The sequence below is a fragment of the Lates calcarifer genome, linkage group LG15, assembly GCF_001640805.2.
Source record: "Lates calcarifer isolate ASB-BC8 linkage group LG15, TLL_Latcal_v3, whole genome shotgun sequence".
Lineage (NCBI taxonomy): Eukaryota > Metazoa > Chordata > Actinopteri > Centropomidae > Lates > Lates calcarifer.
The window spans coordinates 14,801,745-14,824,735 of record NC_066847.1 but is presented as its reverse complement, the minus strand read 5'-3'; the positions used below and the strand labels follow the sequence as shown (position 1 = coordinate 14,824,735).

Genomic DNA, 22,991 nt, shown 5'->3' with positions numbered 1-22,991 from the left:
GGGAGAAAGAGAAAAGGCTATTTGGTCGTGTCACTTTGCAAATCATGTAGTTTTCTAGAAATCTGAGATTAGGCTGAGACTTAGATCTTTGAGAAAGTGCATCTCATTGACAACCCATTACAGGGGATAGAGCAGTCACATTCAACAAGCAGGTGTCTAAGTCCAACTAACCTCAAGATATAAAACAAGAATAGGTTTTATTTATTGTGAAGGGGGTCACATTGGATCAGGCTGTACTTTATATAGTCAATTACAATGAGGCACATGACCCTGGGAGTAGAGCAGGTAGTCTGTTATACTGAGCCAGTAAAGAGGTTCTGGCAGTAGGCCCTAACCACTACTGGCTTCTTTCTTTCCTTTGCCTGCTCAGTGGTTTAGTAGCACAAGTTTCTTACAAGATGATTTATGACTAAATCAAAGTCTCTGGTACTTGTACAGCCAGACCTCAGATAAATAACCCTACAGGCCTCAGGTGAAATAATTTGCCTTTTATAAAGTTCTGATTCATGCCAGCTTATCATTAGCAGTAAACATTGCTTAAACCCCTGGCTTGACGCCACAGTAGTCTGGAGACTGGGGATCTTACTGCCTCTCTTTTCTATTTCGGTCTCCAGAAACACAGGACTTCTACAGTATACACAAACTGTAATATGGTAGAAGAGATGTAGAGATATGTCAGGAGTGGGCAGCACGGTCTCTGAACTGCTACAGTCAAGTGAGTAAAACTGTCCCATCAGCGCCAAGAAAAAATGATGTCATCTATTTTGCCTTTGAGAGACAAGATCCTGACGAATTCACGAGGCAACAGGAATAATCAAAATTCAACATCTGCATATGACATCAGAGCTTTCGGTTCGTTATGATATGTTTATTTGTGCTGGTGAATTCAAATGAGAGCTTAAATGGTATAAATAAGGGCTTTAAAATGGCTACAGATGTAGTGGCAGCATGAGTAGTTTTATTTGTTTCGGCAACGTCAATGGCAATTTTCATATAGCGTTTCCCCTCCTCAGCCACACTGGAAAGGCCTCTACCAGAGCGTGATGTTATGACAATAAGCACCAAGTACAAAAACAATGGCAATGGGAGATCAGAGGTGCATAACTAGATTTAGCTGGATTTGTTGACATACAAACAAGTGAAACAGATCCTTAATCAACATTTGGAACCACATTTATCAACAGAGTATAATATAAATCAAACCAAGAGCCCTGTAAGATTTGGGTGGGATGTGTCAGTCTAGATTCATTAGGGCTTTTGTAACAGTACCTCCATCACCCTCCCCAACCCCAAACTGTATTTTTCACATTAAACAAACCACAGTTACCTCATATGCTTTCCAAATTATCTCTTAACTTCAGCTTATTTAGGAGACTCTCTTACTCATAATCAACATAACATGGGAATCTGCAGCCAAGTCTCTGCATTGCTGAGCTGCGGGGTCATCTCCAATGACATAAATAAATATGATAAACATTTGTCTTGGTCATGCAGCCAGTGGAAACCAGTGTGATTTAATATCAAAAGACATATTTCAGCCAATCACAGGAAACGAGAGCTTCATTTCTGACAAATGAGGAAGGGAGGAATTTTGGAAGTTCCCCTTGGGGTGCAATAATAATTGAAGCCAGATTTTCTTGTTGTACATGTGGGGGGAAAACACTGGTGGTTTGACGTATCTGATTGGTCATGTAAAGACCACACTGCTTGGTCGAGAGGAATCAGAGTATGCCTCAGGAAAGCACAGCACTCGCTCTGCCCATACACAGACAAACCAAAAACATACAGAGCAAGGCAGGTGGAACACACCCTTCTGCTGGGTCCTCGGCCATGATCAGATATCTGCCTGCCACTACCATGTGGTGACACAGTACATGACATGCTTTCGCAGCTGAGGAAGGCAGAGAAAGAGGGGTGTTTGGAGGGGGAGAGAATTTTTTCCTCAAACACGAGTACTTAGTTTTGCCCTTGTTCCTGAGCCAACCTTATTTTAATTGCAGGAAAGGACCACAGAAACATTATTTTTTACGACAAAATTCTGCTATTTATAAAAATGGATCAAAAGCTCTGCAGTAAGAACGCTCTGTTTCATGGCATTCATGGCTATTATTTTAAAAAACATTTCTCCCTCTTCTGACACAATTTAAATCCAATTTGACTCTAAAAAGCCACTGGGCCGATTTCGCATCAGAGCTGAAATATGAGGGCTCCTATCCAACATTATTATGGCTCAAAGTCAAAGCCTCCATCTAATTCAAGCCCTCCAGTGGGAAACAGCAGACAAAATAGTGAAGACATGGCAGTGTTATGTATCTAGAATGCAGGACTTGGAAAGAGTGATTCACTGGTACTTCATCACTGAGAAAAAAATAATGATGTTCAAAATTCCTCTGGAAGATATGCAGACAAATTTACAAATGGGCAATTAATTGCAAGTTATGTTCTTCTGTTTAGCATTCTTTGGGGCTATGCATCTGCTGGGCAGAGCATCAGTCATGATTTGTGTTATTAAGTAGATGTGTGGGAGGACTGCTTGCTTAACATGTTGCAGATTTGGGATTGTTTGCTGAAGTGGTGAAAGGATTCGAGGTGGAACCTTCTGGTCACATTGCATAACACATCACTTAACACACATATTAATTAATGCACATGTATAACTGATAAACAACAGCTAATAAGCTAATGCAGATGCACACTACTGCTCCATGCCATGGTGGTATTAGGTTTAACCAGTGAAGGATTTACTTTGCCGCTGCACACAACTTTGAAATAACATCCAGACTTTGAATATAGAACTTGCATGATAGGGGAGAATCAAATGTAAGAAAAATAAAGTAAAAACATAGTGTTAGAGTGTTACATGGACACAGAACCATATTGAACAGAGCCAGTGGGTAAATAAGTAAAAAGGTTTGTTGAAAAAGAGCGAAAGTGGAATCTTGGGAGAGCCTGATTACCATGCTGAGGTTTTGAAGGCTAACAGTGGTTCAAGGTTGTAAAACAAACCACAATGGGATCTGGTTGAGGTTCAGGGTTTGATGGTAGGAGTGTGGGAGCCGTGGGCTGTGTTAAATCCTCTTGCCGAGAGGATCCTGTGGGGCAGGGTGTATCGGGGCTCTTGGATTTCAATGGCCTCCCACCTCTCTCTCTCTCTCTCTCAACCACCATCCACACCCTCCCCATCCCCTGCCCCAGGCCAGTGGGGCAGGAAGCACCGGGGTAATACCAAGCGCTGCTGGCTTCTGGATCTCGTCACTCTGAAACCCGCAACCTGAACCCGCAACCCCAGACCTGTTTTTCACTTCATTTCCTCAACAATCACATGCAATATATGTCTGGTTACACGTTAGACAGAGGCAGGAGTGTATGTAAATGAGTGTGTGGACATGCGTCTGTAAGTGTGTGTGTGTAAGAGAAATGAGGCCCTCTGCTTCTGCTCTCCTGGTTGAACATACATACTGAGTAGAAATTTCATTGAGATCTCAGGCTTAATTCAGACAAGTCAAGCTAAATTAGGTTTGTACACAGATGTGCTATATTTCATGAGTGTTCCATGTTCTTTGTTTTGAGCAGACCCCACCGAATGTATATTTGAACTGAAAGAACACATGCTATGTGAAACACTAACTGTGTTATGCTGTGTCATTTCATTTGTTTTAAACCACTTTTTCAAATGCTAAAGTAACATCCAAGAGGCAGAGGGTTTTTGTGAAACCAGCATAAATAGTTTTTGTCATCCATAAATTCTAAGAAAGAAAGTGTTCAATTGAGGTTTTGATATTCTTTCTCTGTGGCTCCAAATGTTATTAGCAAAACACCATTAGCACCCAGCAACTCCTCCATGGTATTTGTGTTGTGGAGAGGCCAAAGTTGCACAGTGGCTTCTCAATCAGTTTACCATGACTCCCAGTGGCTTAAAGCGGAGTCCCACTGGGGCTGTGTGTGTGCCGAGGGGGAATTCATAAGCATTATGATTCATGAAACTTGCAATTACTTAGTAAGTTAAGCACCCCTGCCTACGGTGGTCCGCTCTGAATTGCCAGAAATTCGGCAACTTCTGAGATGTGGATTTATGACCCCAGTCAAGTCCAATTGATGTTAATTTGCATCTACCAATTACAGTAATTAAGGCTCTGAATTAGAATGCTGAGCAGCCCATGGAGTGAGAGGGGAAAATGATGTTGTGGAACAAGGCGAGTCAGCAAAAAAAGACCCAGTCACTTAAGGATTTTTATGCTGTTGCTACTAAAATGATTTTTGATGACTGGAACGTTTTTCAACAGAAGTCAAACACAGTTACAAAAACAACAAAATATCCAAGACAACAAAGTTGTAACAATGCTCTAAATTCGCCTCTTGGCATTTACAAGTGGCTTACTTGTAGGTGCTTGTAGCCAAGTACAATTCTAATCTATGGGTGTTTTTTTTTCTCACTGGCTCAATGTGCAATAAACAGAAATTGCCACTTTCCTGCATTGTGCTTCGGCTTTGATGTACTGACAAATTCCCATGACAAAAACAGAATAATCTATTCTTTTTCAGCCCACCAGCATTACTCATCTCCAATGCTGCTCCCAACAGAAGCCTGTTATTCATTAGGCTGATTGCACTTGAAGACACTCATACTCGACCAATTATATCATATTTACATAAGATCTTAGGAGGAAACTATTACTTCTATATACAATACAAGCAGGGCTTAGCTCATACCACCCTCATGACAGTGGTACATGATAGTAAGAAGCTGAGAGAGAGCACTACAGAAGAAACCCCTCTGTTTACATTGACATGGTGTATAGCAAAAGTCAGTGTTTGCACTTTGATTTCAACATATCTTAATTACGGGAGTCATTTATCTCCCATGCAGTTTACATGTCAGGAAAGTTATATTGTTATAAACACGGTCGCTGTTAGACGTGTTGCTCTGTAGAAACTGGCTAACATGTGCTCACCATGATGGCCTGTTAAAGATGTCAGTCTGGCCAGAATAATTTATAGGCTCATCATGCACTAATTCAAAACCTGCTTCTTGCATCATTGTTGCAAAGAAGCCATGTGTGAAGATTGTACAGATATTTCCTTTGGCTTCAACTGGTGTGCTTCATGGAATTCACACATGCCAGTGACTATACGAATTAAACTGCTAATCTTTCATCAAACCCCATGATTCATTGTGTAGTAAAAACATACAGTTTGCTGCAATCTCATAGTGGATACTGACTCATTTATTAACACATTATATCAAAAAATATTTTTAAAGCCATATAATATCACATATCATTGGCTGTACATCAGTCAGAATGTTGATGCAACTCCAAACTTACACACACACACACACACTCACACGCACACACACTTTGCCCAGCCTGTTTAGCTTTAACTGCGCTCTTCTCCTGCTTCTGCTTGCATGTAGCTCTAAGCATGGAACATTCCTGGGTAACGGACAGTAATTCCCTGGCTTTTTAAGGGCACTGCCTTCTCACTGGATTTCTTCATACAGTAGGTACATCTGCAATGGATCCACTCAAAAAGGCACCTTGGATCCTCATTTGTGAACAACTGAAGTTGTGGCTGCTGCTGAAAATCACTGACGGGTTTGTGTGTGTGTGCGTCTGTTTGCGCACACATCAGTCTGTCTTAGATCTTCCCCTCCAATATATGCACTTGAAGTTGCTGCTGAGAATTACTACGAGTCATCTGTGTGTGTGCTCGTCACCGCAGGACAAAGCTACCATTTTTCCCATGAAATTGAGTGGGCCAGTGCTTATGAAATCACTTCCTCTGTTAGCAGCAACAGATTTGAAATGCTTCCTCCCTGCTGTGAAAATGGACATAATGCTGCTTTTATAAAACATGTCAGACAGAGTTTTAGCAGTAAGTCCCTGATGCAGAGGTGTGAAGGGAATGCCTCGCTGACTTCCTCAGACCTCAGATTGAAACCAGATTTGTGTCCCCACCAAGCAATTTCACAATGATGTAATCTCACCGCCATTTTAATTTGAGAGGCCTTATCTTTAATTAATCGCTAAAAACATGCGTGGAATAGATTATTCATAACTGGCTACAGTAAGGAACATGGCAGGGGTAGTCGTGGATCTGGCGTGCCCTCATATGCAGTCATTTTCATCAAGCTTAAGTAGAACAGACACATACCTCAATGCTACTTTTACACTAATTAAAGGAAAATAATCCTTTTGTTGGAAGAAGATTCCAAATCCAAACCCTGTCCCTGGTCTCTGGCCAGGACCAAAACCATTTATTCCAGCTGATGCAGTTACAAGTAGATTGACGATAACTGATGATACAGCAAGAGCAATACTTGCACAGCTGCATCTCACATGTTGCATCAAACATACTATCCAGATTTTCAGAAAATAACATTGAGCAGTGCATATTCCTCTCATCATTCCAAAATCTTACGACAGGCGTAATAACACAGAAAGAGGCGCAAATACAAAGAAATCTATGGCGAAATTGTGAATGAATAACACATTAAAACATAATGCTCACATGCACAGGCACATGAAATATACATTCAGTCTATGATATGAGTCTGAAACCAAGATGGTTACAGTCTTCAGAACATTCCTTGCGATTTACTTCTGCACATAAATTGTTCAATTCATGCTCTAGCAAGGAGGGTGTTTTATGGAGCTGTAAAATTAGGCTCACTTTATGGATCCAACAGCAAGAACCACTACTGTTCTTTCCACTTGATATTGATTAAGCAGTTCAGTGTTGCCAAGCTGGTTCACATTAGCATACACACGGATGCGCTGTGTGTACTTTTGAAGATGCTCATTTTTATCTGTGAAATTAGGGTCTTTGGCAAAGCACTTTGAAGTTGATTGCACATTGTTTACAGCAATTATTGAATTCTGACAAATGTTTAAAGCAACGAAATTACATATCAAGGTCTTATCCTTCTTTGGATAAAGAATGAACATTTTCCTAAACAAAGTCAGGGAAATGATGGCCATATTTGATTAGGTTAATGTATGCTACAGGTTTAGCAGACAGGCTGAACAAACATGTAATCAGATAGCTAAAACAGTAGGTCCTTCTTGTTGACGTTTGCCTTGACCTTAAACAACATTCTGTTCTAATTCAAATTTCCTTCCAGCAAACAAAAAGCAGAATGAAACAAAATACAATGACTTGCTGCTGGAAGCTCCCACATAATGGAATTAAAAACTTATGTCTAAATCACAAGCTTTAAGGAGAGACAGGTTGGACTAGAAGAATATGAGAGCAGATTAGAAACCCCTGGTGTTGCCCAAGACTACAGGACTACAACCAGTTTCTCATGAGATAGTGTCCAAATGCTTTTATGTCAGCAAGGAAAAACAGCATAAAATAATTACAATAATCTGGGGCACACATGCTTCCTACATCAGCTAATTCTTCCTCCTCTGTGAACAACTGCAGAGCCAGTGTTTATAATTCTGAGGCGGATCTCGCATTCATCCACACCGCCGAGTGTGTTTATACAAAGTGACATTTCTGTATGAGAGATTTCCCCCCATTCCCCATCTAACTGAGGAAATCACATGGGGGTAGTGAACTCTCTGTGCTTATCTAATTCTACTGGTGATGTTGTTGATTTGCGGAGGAAGAGAAGAATAGAGAGAAGGAAAAAGAAATGGGATTGATGAGGAATATAAAGAAAAGACTGCAACTGCATTTAAAATCAATGGGAAAGAAAATGTAAATGTAAAAGTAGCAGAAATGCACTTTAAGTAGAAGTGGGAGGTTAATACAGTTGCCTGAGATTAATGCAATTTAGCTCCGAGTGTGACCATGTAAGCTGAAGATAAATAGTTTAAGTAGAAACTTAAGGAAAGAAAGAAAGAAAGCTGCCTGATGAAGTGATACAAAATCCAGCCCATGTCTTTTTCACAGCAGACATTTTGACTCATCATAATAGAAAAAATGAAGATGTTGCTAATAACTATATTAACTAATATTAATTACGTGGCCCAATAAGCAATGACAGCATGAGATTAGGTCATCAGACATATCATAAAGGTTTGCCTGCATTATTTTTCTCCAGAGGTACAATGTATTCAAAGCAGATAAATTCTCATTGATATCTGAAAATGATGGCGCTGCCACCATAGCACCACGACTGAAAAAACAATCTACAGCAGAGAAGCAAGTAAACCCCCTAATTCCTCCACTTAAAATATAATAACAAAACATGTGAACATAAATCACTACCAAAAATAGCTGTGACTGTTGTGGCTCTGACTACTTTCTGTTGTGTCAAGTGGTGTCATCGAGAAAGTCTTCTTGTCATCACACCAGTTCCACTGCTCAAAGTGCAGGTCAAATGATCCAACTGCTGTGAGCTAACTGAGGTGAAAGACATCCTCACTTCCTGTATGGCAATATAGTGCGAAAGACTGAAAAGATTCCGAGCAGCAGGCAGGAATCACATGAAAAGAGGTTAGGTCTAATTGAAACCCCCTACACCCATCTAACAGGTTGCTGAAATGGATTACTATCAGAGAGCTTCATCAGATGAGAACTGGAATAAAAGCTGTGTTCAATCAGCCTCATCTGGAACTTGTCATACTTTACATGTGGAATGACAGCGTTCTCTAGGAATCAGCCTGAGCCTGCCTCTTTGGTGTGTTTTCTGGCACTGCACTGTGTTCCAATGAGGAGGAAGAATCATGCAGAATGTGAGAACCGCAAAATGGAGAGAACTCAGGGGAGATGAAAGTCATAGTAGAGAGCGACATAGAGGAAAATGAAAGACTTCACTGTAGTAAGTAGTGAAAAGTGCACAAACATAAAAAAACTTCAATGAAAAATAACAATAGAGAAAAATTATTAAAAGGTGTGTTTCTGTGGAAGAAGCCTCCCTAAATAATTTCCTGCCGCAATACCTCACCTCTTTTCCTTGCTTTCCATTCTCTCTTTTATCGCACCTTGTCTAATATATCATCTTTACATAATCCCCTCCACATTAATTTTCTACTCATCTTTTAGTATTCTCCTTCACTACCTCCTCCCTCCCCTAATATCTCTTTTCCTCCCCTCTCCTCTCTTGCCAGTCAGTGTTTTGGTACAGCAACTCCAGAACAGTGAGGAGGAAGTGGCCTCTGCGGGCCAGGCTCCTGACAAACCACAACTCTAAACAGGCAGTGCTGTGAAAATATGGCATTCAAACAACACAATGCCAAAACTTCTGACCACCATCCAAACAGCTGCAGGCACTGAGAACCTTTAATGGGGAAAAAAACAAAGAGAAAGAAATGGATAAAAAAATAATAAAAGAAAAACATGTGAAACACTGAGCAGCAACTGGACTGGGCCTTGGTTTTATTAGAAGGAACTGAGAGATGAGAACACGACAGCCCCCTGTGCCTCTGTGGAATGGAAGTTTATACCCCCTTGGGTCTTCAGAGCATATTGAAAGCATGATGTGTAGCAAGGGAGAGACTGAGAAACTGAGTGAGGGATGGTGTGGAAAGAAGGAAAGGAGGAAGGAAGGAAAGAAAGAAGGAAGGAGAATAAGTAGTGCTTCTGTTGAGCAGAAAATCTGTATAGCAAACAGTCCAGGTGTAAAGAATTAGAGGAGATGGCACATCAAACGAGTCCGTGCTCAGCCTCTTTCCTGTAGCCCTGGTGGCAGGAAATGCTGTACAGCATCCTGTGAGCTGACCAGGGAGAGACAGATGAGAGGGAGCAACAAGGAGACCAAATAAAGTGGGAGGTGGAGAACAGAAGAGGGCAGATGTAAAAAAAAATGTTCAACAACATCCTACAGAGAAGAGGGAGATTAGGGGACAGAGAGGGATAGAGGGACTACTCTGCAGAGTAAGGGAGCTAGGACAGGGAAGAGAAGAGGAGGGGGGGAGAGAGAGAGAGAGAGGAGAGAGGGGGAAGAAGCCAAGAGAAGGTAAAATGGTAAGGAAAAGACAGGAAACAACATCCTGTGTGATGACTTGGCACGTGGGTGGAGGGGAAAAGGCACTGTCGGGACACATGACGACTGAATCATGTATAGACTGGGGAGTAATACAAAGCAGGCGTTAAATGAGAAGAAGAACTAGGCCTGTTAGGGTTGGGTGGAGAGGGAGCAGAATTAACTGAGGGCAGAAGAAAAATGAATTCATAGCAAAAAGCATACTGGAGAACACATGACACAAACAGAATTTTAAAAAATCTAATGTTAATGAACTGTTGCTTTTTATTCCATAAACTAAAATAAATAAAGTAATTAATAAATTAAACTGTAATTGTAGCAGAAAAAAATCAACAAAATACATAATTTGCTCAGGGGTGACATGTACTGTTACTGTATATGTCTCACACAGAAACAACAGCCAGGGTAGAGAGGTTTGCACATGGTGTGTGTGTATGTGTGTGTCACACATCAGTTGCGATGTGTGAACCTTTTGTCTGTGCTACCTATCCAACATGTGACTGTCAGCTGGATCTCTCCCTTAGTCTTCAAGTTAGCCTGCTTTGCCTTCAAAAAACTCAAATGTGGCTTTAAAGAGCTAATAATATCAATCCATTACCAGGCTACACATAATGTGAGACCTTTCAAAAAACTCTTTTCAAAGCCCTTCAAATGCCTCCTCAGTTGAAAAGAGGATGGAAAAATATCAAGGAGCGAACAATGATTCTTTAAACACTGGCTCCTCATCATCACTGAGGAATGGAGGGAAGTCTTGCCAACATGTGGACGTTTCATTTCAGCAAAAAATATATGGTACAAAGCATATTTGCTCAAGTTAATAATTTTTGCTCCACTTACATGTGTGTAACTAGAGCCGTGCATGCGTGTGATGATAAAGTGACAGGGTGGGGTGTTGACTGGAGGTCTGCTGTGTGTGTGCGTGCGTGCATGTGTGTGTGTGTGTGTGTGCTTGTGTGTGTGGGGTAAGTTATGGAGAGAAGAAAGGGGACCACCGCAGTAGAGTTGTCTACACGGTGGCTTCACATTTCCCTCTGTGGTTCTCTCAAACCTGCAGTTGAAGCAATATGACTGACATTCACACACATACACAGAGAAACACACACACACACACACACACACACACACACACATGCTTATTGTGTGAAGTGAACTTGGGCAACTACACAATGATGGCTGATTTGGACAGTCTACAAAATACAATATCTGCAAGCATATAATCATAATCACAATAACTCAACAGACCCTTTAAGTGTAATGTATGGGAAAGGCAAATATCTGCATTCTATGTTTGGTTCCTTCATGTCCTACAGATATTCAAAATAGCACAAACATCTTGACAAAAGAGTGGACTGGGATCTCTACAAAGAAACTTAGAAGATATTGATGCATTAATGCATCTTACTACAAGTGCATTGGTAGAGAAGGAGTGAAGTTGTTAAGAAGTGACTACCTCAAAACCACAGGAGCATAACAGAGGATATTCAGTTTCCACATACTGCCTTTTTTAACTTAAGACAAATATTTGTGTGTTCAGCAAGATGGTATTAAAGTGGTGGAACAAGACTGAGGGAGACTAATCAAACACATACATTTGAGTCAAAATATACGTTAAACAGGGTATTCAGTATTGAGTGGGATTTAAAACAACTGGCAAATACCAGGAGGAGGAAGACTGAGCCCACTTTAGTGCCAGCCTCTAGTTCTTTCAAGTCTGGTTAGACCTCCTGGGGTTGTAATGTGCCTCTTATTACACAAGCATTAGGCAATTATGCCACTGTTTTCTCATTGGCTTCCCAGAGCCACAGAAGAGCTTATGGCTCCACACATGGACATTTGAAAGCATTTGCACGTTCCCTCTTTCTTGAGGTTGACTGCTTTTTTTTCTCTTTCATACTTCCACTTGATCCTCCAATTGCCTTTGCCTTGGTCAGATGTTCTACTGTGCAGCCTACTGATAACTGCTATTTGGCAGGGAACTACTGATGACACAACACACAGATGTACATGGAAACACACGCGCACACACACATATACACAAAGGGCATAGTACAAGGAACTGAATTTTCTGATGAAAAAATATTAACAATACAGGATCACACTACCACATTTATATTCTTGTATTGATGCAACTATTCCGTATCATTTGCCAAAGAACTAAACTACTGACAACTGTAACAGCTCTATACTCTAACTACACATGAAGCCTCACTGCTCTGTTCAGCAACTCTTTCTCCAAATTTATTGTCTCAGACTTTGCTGTGCATATCGACACATGGCTCAAGTTCAGCTATTTCAATGTAAATCCTACGGAAACTAGATTAAGCGGAGACACACTGACAATCAAGTAACTAATCCCAGTATTCCTAAATTCCCCTGACAGCCCACCTGGCCTCCAATACTGCTGTGTGACTGGCCAGTCAGTCTCCCTGTCAGTACAATGACCGCTTCTAACCAACAACACAGGATGCCAGAACATCAACATGTCATGAGCAGGGAGAAAAGGAACTAAAACATAATAATGCACAAGGCTGAGGTCGGACTACACGCACAGGCACACATACACAAAACACATGCACTTACAATTTCAAGTACACACACACACACACACACCAGACTTTGACAGGGTAACACTGGTGTGTGTGTATCACATGCTGATGTTGAGCACAGAGCTTCCTAGGTTGGTGGTATGGGTGTATTCTTAGAACCCTCATATCCTGCTTCAGGATGAACCATTTACACTCACACACACATACACACCCACTCACTGAGTGAGGCTGAAGTCCTGTAGCCAGGTGGTCAACCCCTGGATCAGGCCCTTTTTTGAGTGCAGGACAGCTGAGGGCTGATCCTTCTCGCCTCTGTCAGCATGCACTCCGACTTGACTGACAGCAGCGTGCCAAAACACAAGAACAGTTTCCGGGAAGCTCTCAAATGAGATCTGTCACCTTGAGTGCCACACAAAAAGGCATGCAAAACTCCATATTGCCTCCAACCACAACACACATACAGATGTTTTTTTTTTTTAAATCATTCTGGGGGTGTTTTGGGTTTGCACTGAAAAGGGCTCACACGTGAAGTGGGTAACTGTAACGCACAGATTCAAGGTTAAGGAGTTCATTTGGTCAACTTGAATATGAGTGCCATACTTGTCTGGTTGTTACCAGAATTCTGGTGAGAATGAAAATGAAAATACCTGGAGGTAGTGCTGGAGAAAAGGGTCTAACCTGTAAGGAGCATTTCAGTGTGAACTTATTCATGTTTATCCACCCATTACATCAAATATCTTGTCTTACATACAAATGAAAATGTCAGCCTAAGGGTGCTGCAATATGAAAAGTTGAGCTATTATAAAAATCATCAGGATTTATCCTCTGAGGACAACGATTGTGGACTGGACAATTTCCGTGACCTCGCTGTGTCACCACAGGAAAGACTGAGGTATTCTTAAAATGACTAGAATTTCATCACATTCAGATGATATATACACATATCAAATTTCATTGATATCTATCCAAAAGTTATTAAGATACTTCAGGCTCGAGATCTATGAACCCAAAGACAAATGGACAGACATTGCTATCCCAACACTTTGAGCCAAAAAAGAGAGGGGAAAATAAGTTGTGGTTTACTTGTTTGATTCCCCTGTGGTGAGTCCTAATACCCGTTTCTCTCCCTCCTCCCCCCTTTCCCTGCACACTACATCAGAATCATATGCATAAAAATGGCCATAAAATGTATAGTAGGGCCCAGGCTGGGGTTTTCTCTCTCCAAATCCCCCTAAACCTCTAACTGCAGGCCGAGGAATACAAGTGTTGTGGTGCAATCTTCTCACAGAGCAGAGGGCCTGAGAATAACATCACAGAGGCCACAGATATTCGTGGAATGAACCACAGGCTGTACACAGAAGTCAGCAGACACCACAACACAGCAGACAAGACGCTGTATACAGCTCCCTACTCATATACAGTACAAGAGACTGCCGGCTAAACACGTAGTGTAGAGCTCTGGTCAAAAGCTCACTAGTGACGGATAAGTAGAATTAGAGGTACAGAAAGTATGATGATTAAGACACAATATGATAAATACAGTGGCTTCAGACAGTATTCAGAGCTCCTAACACTATGTGTGGTGGACCAAGCACTGCTCATCACCTGGCTAATACCATGGCAGGAACAAGGAAACAGCCAAATACAGAGAAGTCCTGCAAGAGGTGACCTGAGACTGGGACAACAGTTTACCTTTCAGCACGACAATCACCCAAAGCATACAGCCTAGACAATGCTGGAGTGGCTTTGGGACATGTCTCGGACTGTCCTTGAGGCAATCTATGAATGGGATATGGGAATGGGATGCCCAAGTTATGATGTGCAAAGCTTGCAGAGACTTACCCAAGAAAACCTGAAGCTCCAATTGCTGCCATTTTTTTAAATTTAATTTTTAATTTTTTACAAAGTACTGAAAACAGTCTGAATAATTTTGTAAATGAGAAATTTCAGTTGTTGATTTTTAACAAATCTGTTTTTAAAAAATCCTAAAAACCAGTTTTCACTTTGTCACTGTGAACTATTGGAGTGTAGATTGATCAGCACAAATTGTGTCCATTTCAAATGAAATCTACAACACAATAATGTGCAAAAGTGAAGGGGTCAGAATACTTTCTGAAGCCACTGTAGATCACTGCAGCTTAAATCAATAATTTTACTCAGTATTCATGTACTTTGATTGAGGTTTGCACTTATTGTTTGCACCTGAAAAATAAGAAAGAAAGAAAAATGTAGTTTTATTTTAAAAGGTGGAAATAGGTGGAAATAGGTGCTTGTAACATGTAATGGGAGACATGTATTGAACACAACACAACACACAACATGTGATTTTTGACTAATCCAGTCATCCAGTCAAGTTTGGATAAAAACTTAAGCTTAATTAAACACTTATTAAACTTAAAAACTTAAATGAGAAAAATGATTACATCCACTAACGTTCATCTGGTTCCCTCTGTTTTGCTCTCAGAACATTAGCTCTGCAAACACAAACCAAGCCTTCCTCTGTTCCAAGGAAACCAGCCTGCATGTTTGCTGTATCATCTGGACAGAGAAGTCTATCAATCACAATGGTTCTCACAGAAAAGAATGACAAATATCTCTTAACCTAATGAAAAAAAAAGCGAAGGGGGAAATAATCCACCTCAAACAGCAGTATTCAGTGGCTGAGTCTAAACTTCCTGTTCATATTACAACACATTGTCTGAGAGCTGTTTCAACATGAGCCCTTATGAACCCATTCCCAGTCTCATCAGTCAGCTCTGTGCATGCTATCCTGTCTGAATTAAAACATAAATTCTAGGGCAAACTTTAATAAAAAGGGGCGTATGATTTACTCTGGGTAGCGGCTGTCCCCGTTTTGAAAACAATTTGATGCTGTATTAATCCTGAGTGTCACGGCAAGGTGAAATATGTCCTCTGCGTTTACCAGCACCAGGTGTTTCATTTGCTGGACTGACAAAAAACAATGTTTATTCTGGCTGACCCTCAAATCCTTGCTTATTTTATCTTCTTTCTCCCGAGAAGAGAGGGAGAACATGGGCGCAAATCTAAAGTGAGAGAGTAGAAGAGAGGATTAAAAGAAAGGCAGAGAAACGAGTGGAACTAAATGATTTACAACTGACCAAGAAAGGTCTAGTGCTAATCATCTCAGCTGAATGGCTCTTTGCTCTGTCTCCCAGGCCCAAACTGAGCACAACAAGGATGAAGCACAGGCTTTGTAATCCCTCAGACACATTCTTGATTAAACTGTTCACGCTATTAGCCACTTTACCTCTGTTTGACTGCTGGGCGGGTCTGCTATTAGGCTGCTCTGTTGGCTGGCTCAGCTTCAACAAACTCTTGTGGCTCAGTGCCATTTCCCCTTTTCTGCCCTTAAAAGCTTAGATTGACAACTGGAGTACATTATGATGTTTGAACATTTGCCTTTAACGCGCTATAACTACACGCACTTTAAGACAACCATGTAGTATGTAAGGGGAATTCTTGTAAAAACATATATTTAAGTTAGAGTCATAAGAGAGGCAGTAATGACATCAATATACACACATGAACCAACTAAAAGATCAGAACAGCACGTTGGCCAAAAAAGGGCCGATGCAATTAAAGAGATTTACTCAGTTGGTTTGGTTTTGCCCACAGTTCTATGTTAATGACACACTGGCTTATTTTCACAAAAAGACAAAATTTAGAATAGCAAGAGAGTAGACTAGGGAATTAAGATCCTCTGATTATATTTTTAAAGCCTGAAAGTAAAGACAAAAATAGATAAAGAGAACTTTATTTCAAATGGCTCATGTCTGGCTGGGCGATCCCCACAGACACCATACTCAAAGCACTGTGTAGTAATATACTACACCAGTAGGGAGTAATTTCTAAAACAACTGCTATTACAAAACTTAATTTTGGTACATCCAAAACACCTATTTATGATTTCTGCTCATCATTTAGGCTGTTTCTTTTATTCTGGTGATACAGATATTACCATCATTGCCTCTGAGAGGAGTTTATCATTAAACCTGCTCGGCAGCCAGGGGAGTTTTTAAACCAACTCCTAAATCCGAGTGTATAAGTGTAGGTCCTGGGTGTCACTGTGTGTGGCCCAAACAGCTCTTCTCCTCCGCTGCGGCAGCGAAGCAAAGCCGGCACACTTTTCGCTGGTGTAAACAAACGGGGAAATGGGGTACTTGGCAGCCGACTAAAGTGAGTGATGAGGCAAGTGTGCACTGAAGCATCTAATGAATCATTTGCTGGGAACTCTGGGTTTTATGAGGAAAAGAAAGATGAGGAGAAAGACATGAAAGAAGGAGACCAGCTGAGAGTGTACAAAAAAGAATGGCATTTCATATAAGAGGAAAAGAAAGTAAGAGAGCTGCAGCTGTCATACTAATGCCTGAGAGAATCACTCAGTGTTTTTCCCCATAGTGAGGACAAGAGATTATAATGCAAAAAACTTGCGGGGTCTCCTAATCCTTCTACTAACACAGCAGCAGCAGCAGTATGTGAACCCCAGTGACCACTCTTGAATTTACTGAGGTGATTGCTGATGCTGTGACAGGTTTGCACCTTTGAACGGAGCTGATGTGCTGAAGGCCTATAAGCGGCTTTGTTCTACACCCTGCTTTCACTCATCTGTCACTCCTACTGCCTGAAATTAATAAAAATGGAAATGCTACCTCTGCTTCTACTACTGAGTGAACAAACCTATCTGGAAATCAGTGAAATCTGTCTTTATTATAGAACAGATCTAATGTCTTGTACCTGTAAAACTATTATATCCAGTACAGCTGAGTGTTCATAGTTGGCTACCAAATATATCAACATAACATATATTCTATAAGGCTAAGTGTTTATTGTAATGAAGTTGTGTCTGTAAAAAGTCATAATTATTGATTATAAGTTAGGAAAGCCATTTTTGAAATTTGCATCAATTAGTGCAACGTAATGACAGTTACTACAAACTAGTGAGCGACAGCTTAAAACAACTTAATATTATCTAGTAAATTTTATAGTATGCTAAGAACACTTTTTTAGGACAAAGAAATTAGTTCCCTAAGTGTTGTAATCTAAACCATAAACTTCCTTTAGTGCAGACTTTGCTTCACAGATTTGCTGCAGAAAGAATTTAAAATTCTGTATATAATTAAGATGAGTCCATTTAGGAGAAAAACCAACAGATTTCCCTCCCCATCATTTTCTGACCACGTGATAGCACTTGGAAAGCAAGCTCTTCTTTTTCCCACCTCTTTAAGGACTTGAATCCATCTATTCCTCCATCCACACATCCCTTGCCATGGAAATGATGCTACTGTGGGAGAAGGGTGCATGTAACATACTGCCAGGGAATTTTATTAGTAACAGGCAGGGTCCTGGCTTCAGCAGACTGTGTTTATCTGTGGAGGGGAGATCCCCATCACAACCACTTATTAGGACATATATATGGGCTTAACCAGGCAGCCATTCAACAGCAATAAGGGGCTGCCTTACTGACCACAGTGTGTTGGGACTGGGACCAGTTCAACCAACTCTGGAGAGACTGAGAGGAAAAGCCAGAGAGGAAGGAAATAACAAATACGCATGGACACACATAGGAAAAAAAAAAAAAAGAACTTGTGGCAAAAAGCAGAAGGTGAGAAAGAATGGAAAGAACTAGATGAAAGAATGAAAAAGAGCTATGTAGACATACAGGGAGAGGGGTTAAAGGGAGCATGACAGGAAGAGTTAGCCACATTAAACATTAAGCAAGAAAGGAAGAGGGAAAGCAGGAGGGAATACAGGAAGGAAAGAGGGAAAAAAGAAAGCTAAAAACTAAAATTAATTCTAAAGAGGTAGAATGGGTTGTGAAGACCCTAAATACAAACGCAGGATGAGGAAAGAAAGTAGAGAGAGAAGGGGATGTACAAAAAATGCAACACCAAGAACAGTCATACTTTGGAAAGTGTATGAGAAAACGACGCAGGAGGAGGGAGTGAAATAAAGTCTACTGATACAGCCACATCATGTTGACTTGGCGCTGCATCACCACTGACACAGCAGCCTTCTCTGCCGTTACTATAGAAACGCAGGCATGTGCGCTAATCAAAACAAAAAACCAAAAACCATATTTTGCGGCAGTGGGATGCTCCCTGAGTCTCCCTTGGACAGACCATGAGGTAACCGAGTAAGTGATGGAATTTAGAGCTGTGTCATCTAGGTGTGGGGATGTCGGGAAATGTGCAGGATATTTTAAGACACAAACACACACACACACATGTACAAACATGTGCAGACACATGGATGCAAGCAGGCACTAGAGGAGGGAAAAAACACACATAAATACATGCACAAGAAAATACACTTGGGAATTTTTCATTGTTCGAACTTAGCAATAGCAATAAAAAACTACAAAACACTGCTAAAAAATTGTTACTGTTAATTATAAAGGCAGTTAGCTAGTCATCAGTTATTTCTGTTAACCATTTATTGGTTAAGTCTTATTAACAAATATGTCATATCATTAAAAGATACCGAAGTTTACACAAGATCAATATTAGGCCATGATAGTGGCAACATGTAAGCTGTTTTAACCCTTGCACAGAGATATTTTAAGGTGTCTCAATGCCCCTAAAAAGGGAAACCCAATCTCCTTTGGGCATTTCAAAGAGTGGTCCCCATTCACCCCAGTTCACAAGAAGCTTTCAATTAAGTGTTCCATGAGTGAAAAAAAATCTCATTGGAAAAAAGGGGAGAGAAAGAGAGACAATGAAAGAAAATAGGAGTGGGGAGTAAAAGATCTGTGAGATTTTGCAGAGGGCCCAAACCACAAGAAAGTCAGGGCTGAATGCATGCTGGACATTCCCCGGGCTGACGTTCATGTACTTGGAAAACTTTTTCAAGACAGGAAAATGATTTCAGCTGTGTAAATTGACAGCGGCCTTGTAGCTGAAGATGAAGAGGGAGAAAGAGGGGAAGCCTGCAGCTCTATGTCATTCCGGCTTGGTAAAGAAGCCCCTGGGGGACCTCCTCTTTCAGGGAAACATCACACGATCAAATGATACAGCGTTAATTGTTACCAAATGAAGCTGGCGGTTGATATCAACTGAGCTCAACAGCTTTACAGTCAAACAGGTTTATTTTACCTTCTTTGAAGGAATCTATCCACTCTAAATGATAAATACAATCTGTATCCTAAACATGGAGAGGTTGAAAGGAAAGCTGAGGAACTCTGAAGTGTGTTAGACATCTATGTTAGTAGACTATCAAAATATAAGCAGGTGACAAATTAAAGGAAAAACTTGAAAAGTAGAGAAACAGGATGGCAATGCCCCCCCATCCATAGGGTGTGGGGGGTATATGGAGGGTCTCTTCACAGTCAACCAGATCTCAACCCAGCTGAACACATATGGGAGATTTTGGATTGACATTTTAGACAGCACCCACCACCACCATCAACACGAAATGTAGAAATATCTTTTTTAAGAATGGTGTTCCATCCCTCCAGTAGAGTTCCAGAGACTTGTGGAATCAATGCCAAGGCGCATTAAAGCTGTTCTGGCTGCATGTGGTGGCCCAACACCTAACTAAGTCACACATTCTTGCTATTTTAGCCTTCACCCCTCCCTGGGTGTTATTACAGTAAATCCTGGACATTGTGAGGCAATTATTGTATGTACAGTAGACAATAACAGCATAGTTACTAATCCAGTTATGACAAGAGATGTCATTATTGGTGAGCTTTAAACAGAATTGCAGAAAATGGCTACTAAGTCTCAAAGACTTTGTATAGCCACAGTTGGTTATAGATTGTAAACACACACTGGTTTGCATGATTACAGACTCTCACTATGACTTTCTCTGTTAAGACTTGGGAGAGCACACACAGTAGAAGATAAAGCACATGACAGGGCTGGGTAATGGTATGGCAACAAGTCCCTGTTTTCAATCATGTGACTCAGAAGTGTGATCATCCTAAATTGGATGGCAGATGTGAACAGGGAAGGTGGTGAAGATAATGCATGGTTAGCAATGGAAGGATGAACACAGAGAGTGGTTTGACATAATTCCTGGGTTTCACTGCAGAGAGGGAAGTGGTGGCTCTTGGCTTCTGTGTGCAGAGGTTAAGGGGGTGACTGAATGTGGGTGTGTTTGTACACATGGCCATGCCTGCTGCTAGCATTTGTGACAGACTATGCATATGTGTATTTTGTGTGCATATGTACAGTACGTGGTTGTGTGCATTGGGTGTGTGAATGCACGACGGAGTGTAGTTATTGTGTTTGCAAGTGCACGTGTGTCTGACTGTGCCTGTGCGTCTGTGGAGGGCTGCGTGTGGAGGCATACATGGTGGCGTGTGTGTGTGTGTTCACCCAGGGTTGAACATCGTGCAATGCAATCTATGTCTATGAGCAGATGTGGGCACCAGAGCCACAGAGACACCAATCCTGTAACTACCAGAGGCAGAACATTACTGGCCAAAATGGGGTGAAATTGCATGGCTGGTCTAACTGGTTTTTCGGGTGAAAGTCTGAGAAAAACTCCAGATTATTTTCCATGCCCACAAGATCATCATTTATCATCTGACATGATAACAACATGGCCAACTTGTCAACAAAATAAATCTAAGCACAGTTTCCATGGAAACAGAATAGTTACATCCCATTAGCTGTACTAACTTGTACCAAAACAAACAGCAAACACTTCAACACGGTACACTGTGTGAAACTGCTGGGAACAAAAAATACCCCCCAAAAGTCCCTGCAAAACAGTAGCTATGGTTACTGATCAATACCATCCTTGCTCCAATACATCAAACGAGTAAATGAGAGACTGGGAGGAAGACAGCTTGGGTACTCTGGGAGAAATTTGGACATGGTTGGACAGAGTGTGGTATTTCTCTCAGTCTTCCCTTGATGGTTACACATTGCCCATAGGCCTAGACCCCATCTGCCTCCCTGCTCTATGCAGTCTCCCTACATAATGACACTTCCACCAGCTGAAGGCAGCAATGACACCTAAAGTGGCCTCTCCTCTCCTTTTGTTGTCCACCTTCCTTTTTTCTTTTTCTCCATTTTACATCTTGTGTCAGCTCACTTGCAGCTGCACAAAGCATTAGGCACCACTTTTATCTCCCTCATTACATGTGTTTGCCAGCTCCATATCTGCCCATTGGCACTACTGCTCCCTTTCCCACTCTCTCTCTCATACACACACACGCGCTGTGGGGCTGCGGTTTCGAGGCAGTTATGACACAATCCAGATTCTCTTAGTTGCCTATAGTAGGGAGATGTGTTTTGCGCTCAGAAGTCCAGATTTCCCCTGCCTTGCAGCTTTGATCCACATGGCATGGGAGGCTTGTATCAACAGTTTTGTGTTTCAGCTGTAGGGCCATGCAGTGCCCCAAGGTGTCACTCACTGCTCTCTGTCATTACAGGGGCAGCTCAACCACAATGCAACGCAGTCATTTGCTGTACCCTGAAAATCTCCCATGAGACAGCAAAAATCATCAGAGCATGGATGTGCATCCACATACAGGCACATTCCTACTAAAAACACTTGCCTCACAACAGGTTTTATGGGGTGTAACTTGAGGTCAGACAAATTTGAATGACACCTTTAATGAACTGTGGTTACCTAGCAGGTTTTGCGGTGGTCTAATATTACCAGTCAGCGGTGTGTGTTTTCAAAGCAGAATGTGATAAAGCTGTGTAAGGGTGATGAGGTTTAATAACAGGAGAGATGTCAGTTAAAATGTTTAAAAGACGGGGAGCAAGAGTGGGAGGTAGACTCAGAGATAAATGTCTTGCGCAGTGATTTGTATTGGAGAGACATAACATAACAAGGACAGTCTTTTTTTGATTAACATGCTAGTCAAGAAATGGTACTGGGAACTAAAGAACTTTAATGATTCTGCAATAATGCAGAAATGTACTGCTGTGTGACTGATTATAATGATTTTTTAATCACAGTTGAAAAATCTTGTTTTCCTATGACAGAGCCAGCGCACATTTTGCTTTTATTTCAAAAACTGTAAATATCCATTTTCCTGTCTACAGCAAAGACCCAACCATCATTTTGGTAGAGAAGATTTAGTGAGAAGAGAGTTTGTCTTACTGGTAGATGTCTTTTCGCAGCACAGTGCGGGTCAGGGGGTTATCAGCCTGAGGAGCCATGCTGAGGGAACCCATCTTTAATACCAGAGTGTCCTCTTGTTTCACACTGGGATCTAGAAGGACACACACACAAACACACACAGTCAATCAAATATATTAAATCAGACTGATATTATAAAACTGAACCACCACTGAACACACACATACATGCACACACAAAATCAGCCTTACACAGCCTTAAAGTACAGCCTCACCACTATTACTCATTACAGTGCTACCAGCAGACAAAACAAGACTCCACGCATCTATGACATTGAAGGAGTATATATAACTGTGGTTGGTTCACAGCCTCAAATATTTTTTTAGCAAATGTCTCTGCATACTAATGTGGTGGCTCTGCTATGTCTTGTCAACCATGACAGGAAC

The 22,991-nt window shown here is 41.2% G+C and overlaps 1 protein-coding gene across 4 annotated transcripts in view; it reads right to left on the bottom strand.

The window, feature by feature from the left end:
• LOC108876259 (intermembrane lipid transfer protein VPS13B) overlaps positions 1-22,991 on the bottom strand; it is a 308,041-nt gene that overhangs the window by 108,689 nt on the left and 176,361 nt on the right. For all 4 annotated transcript variants that reach the window (XM_051076101.1, XM_051076099.1, XM_018665629.2 and 1 more), the window contains exon 31: positions 22,567-22,678. In XM_051076101.1, the coding sequence (XP_050932058.1) occupies positions 22,567-22,678 (112 nt within the window). The remainder of the gene's footprint in view (positions 1-22,566; positions 22,679-22,991) is intronic.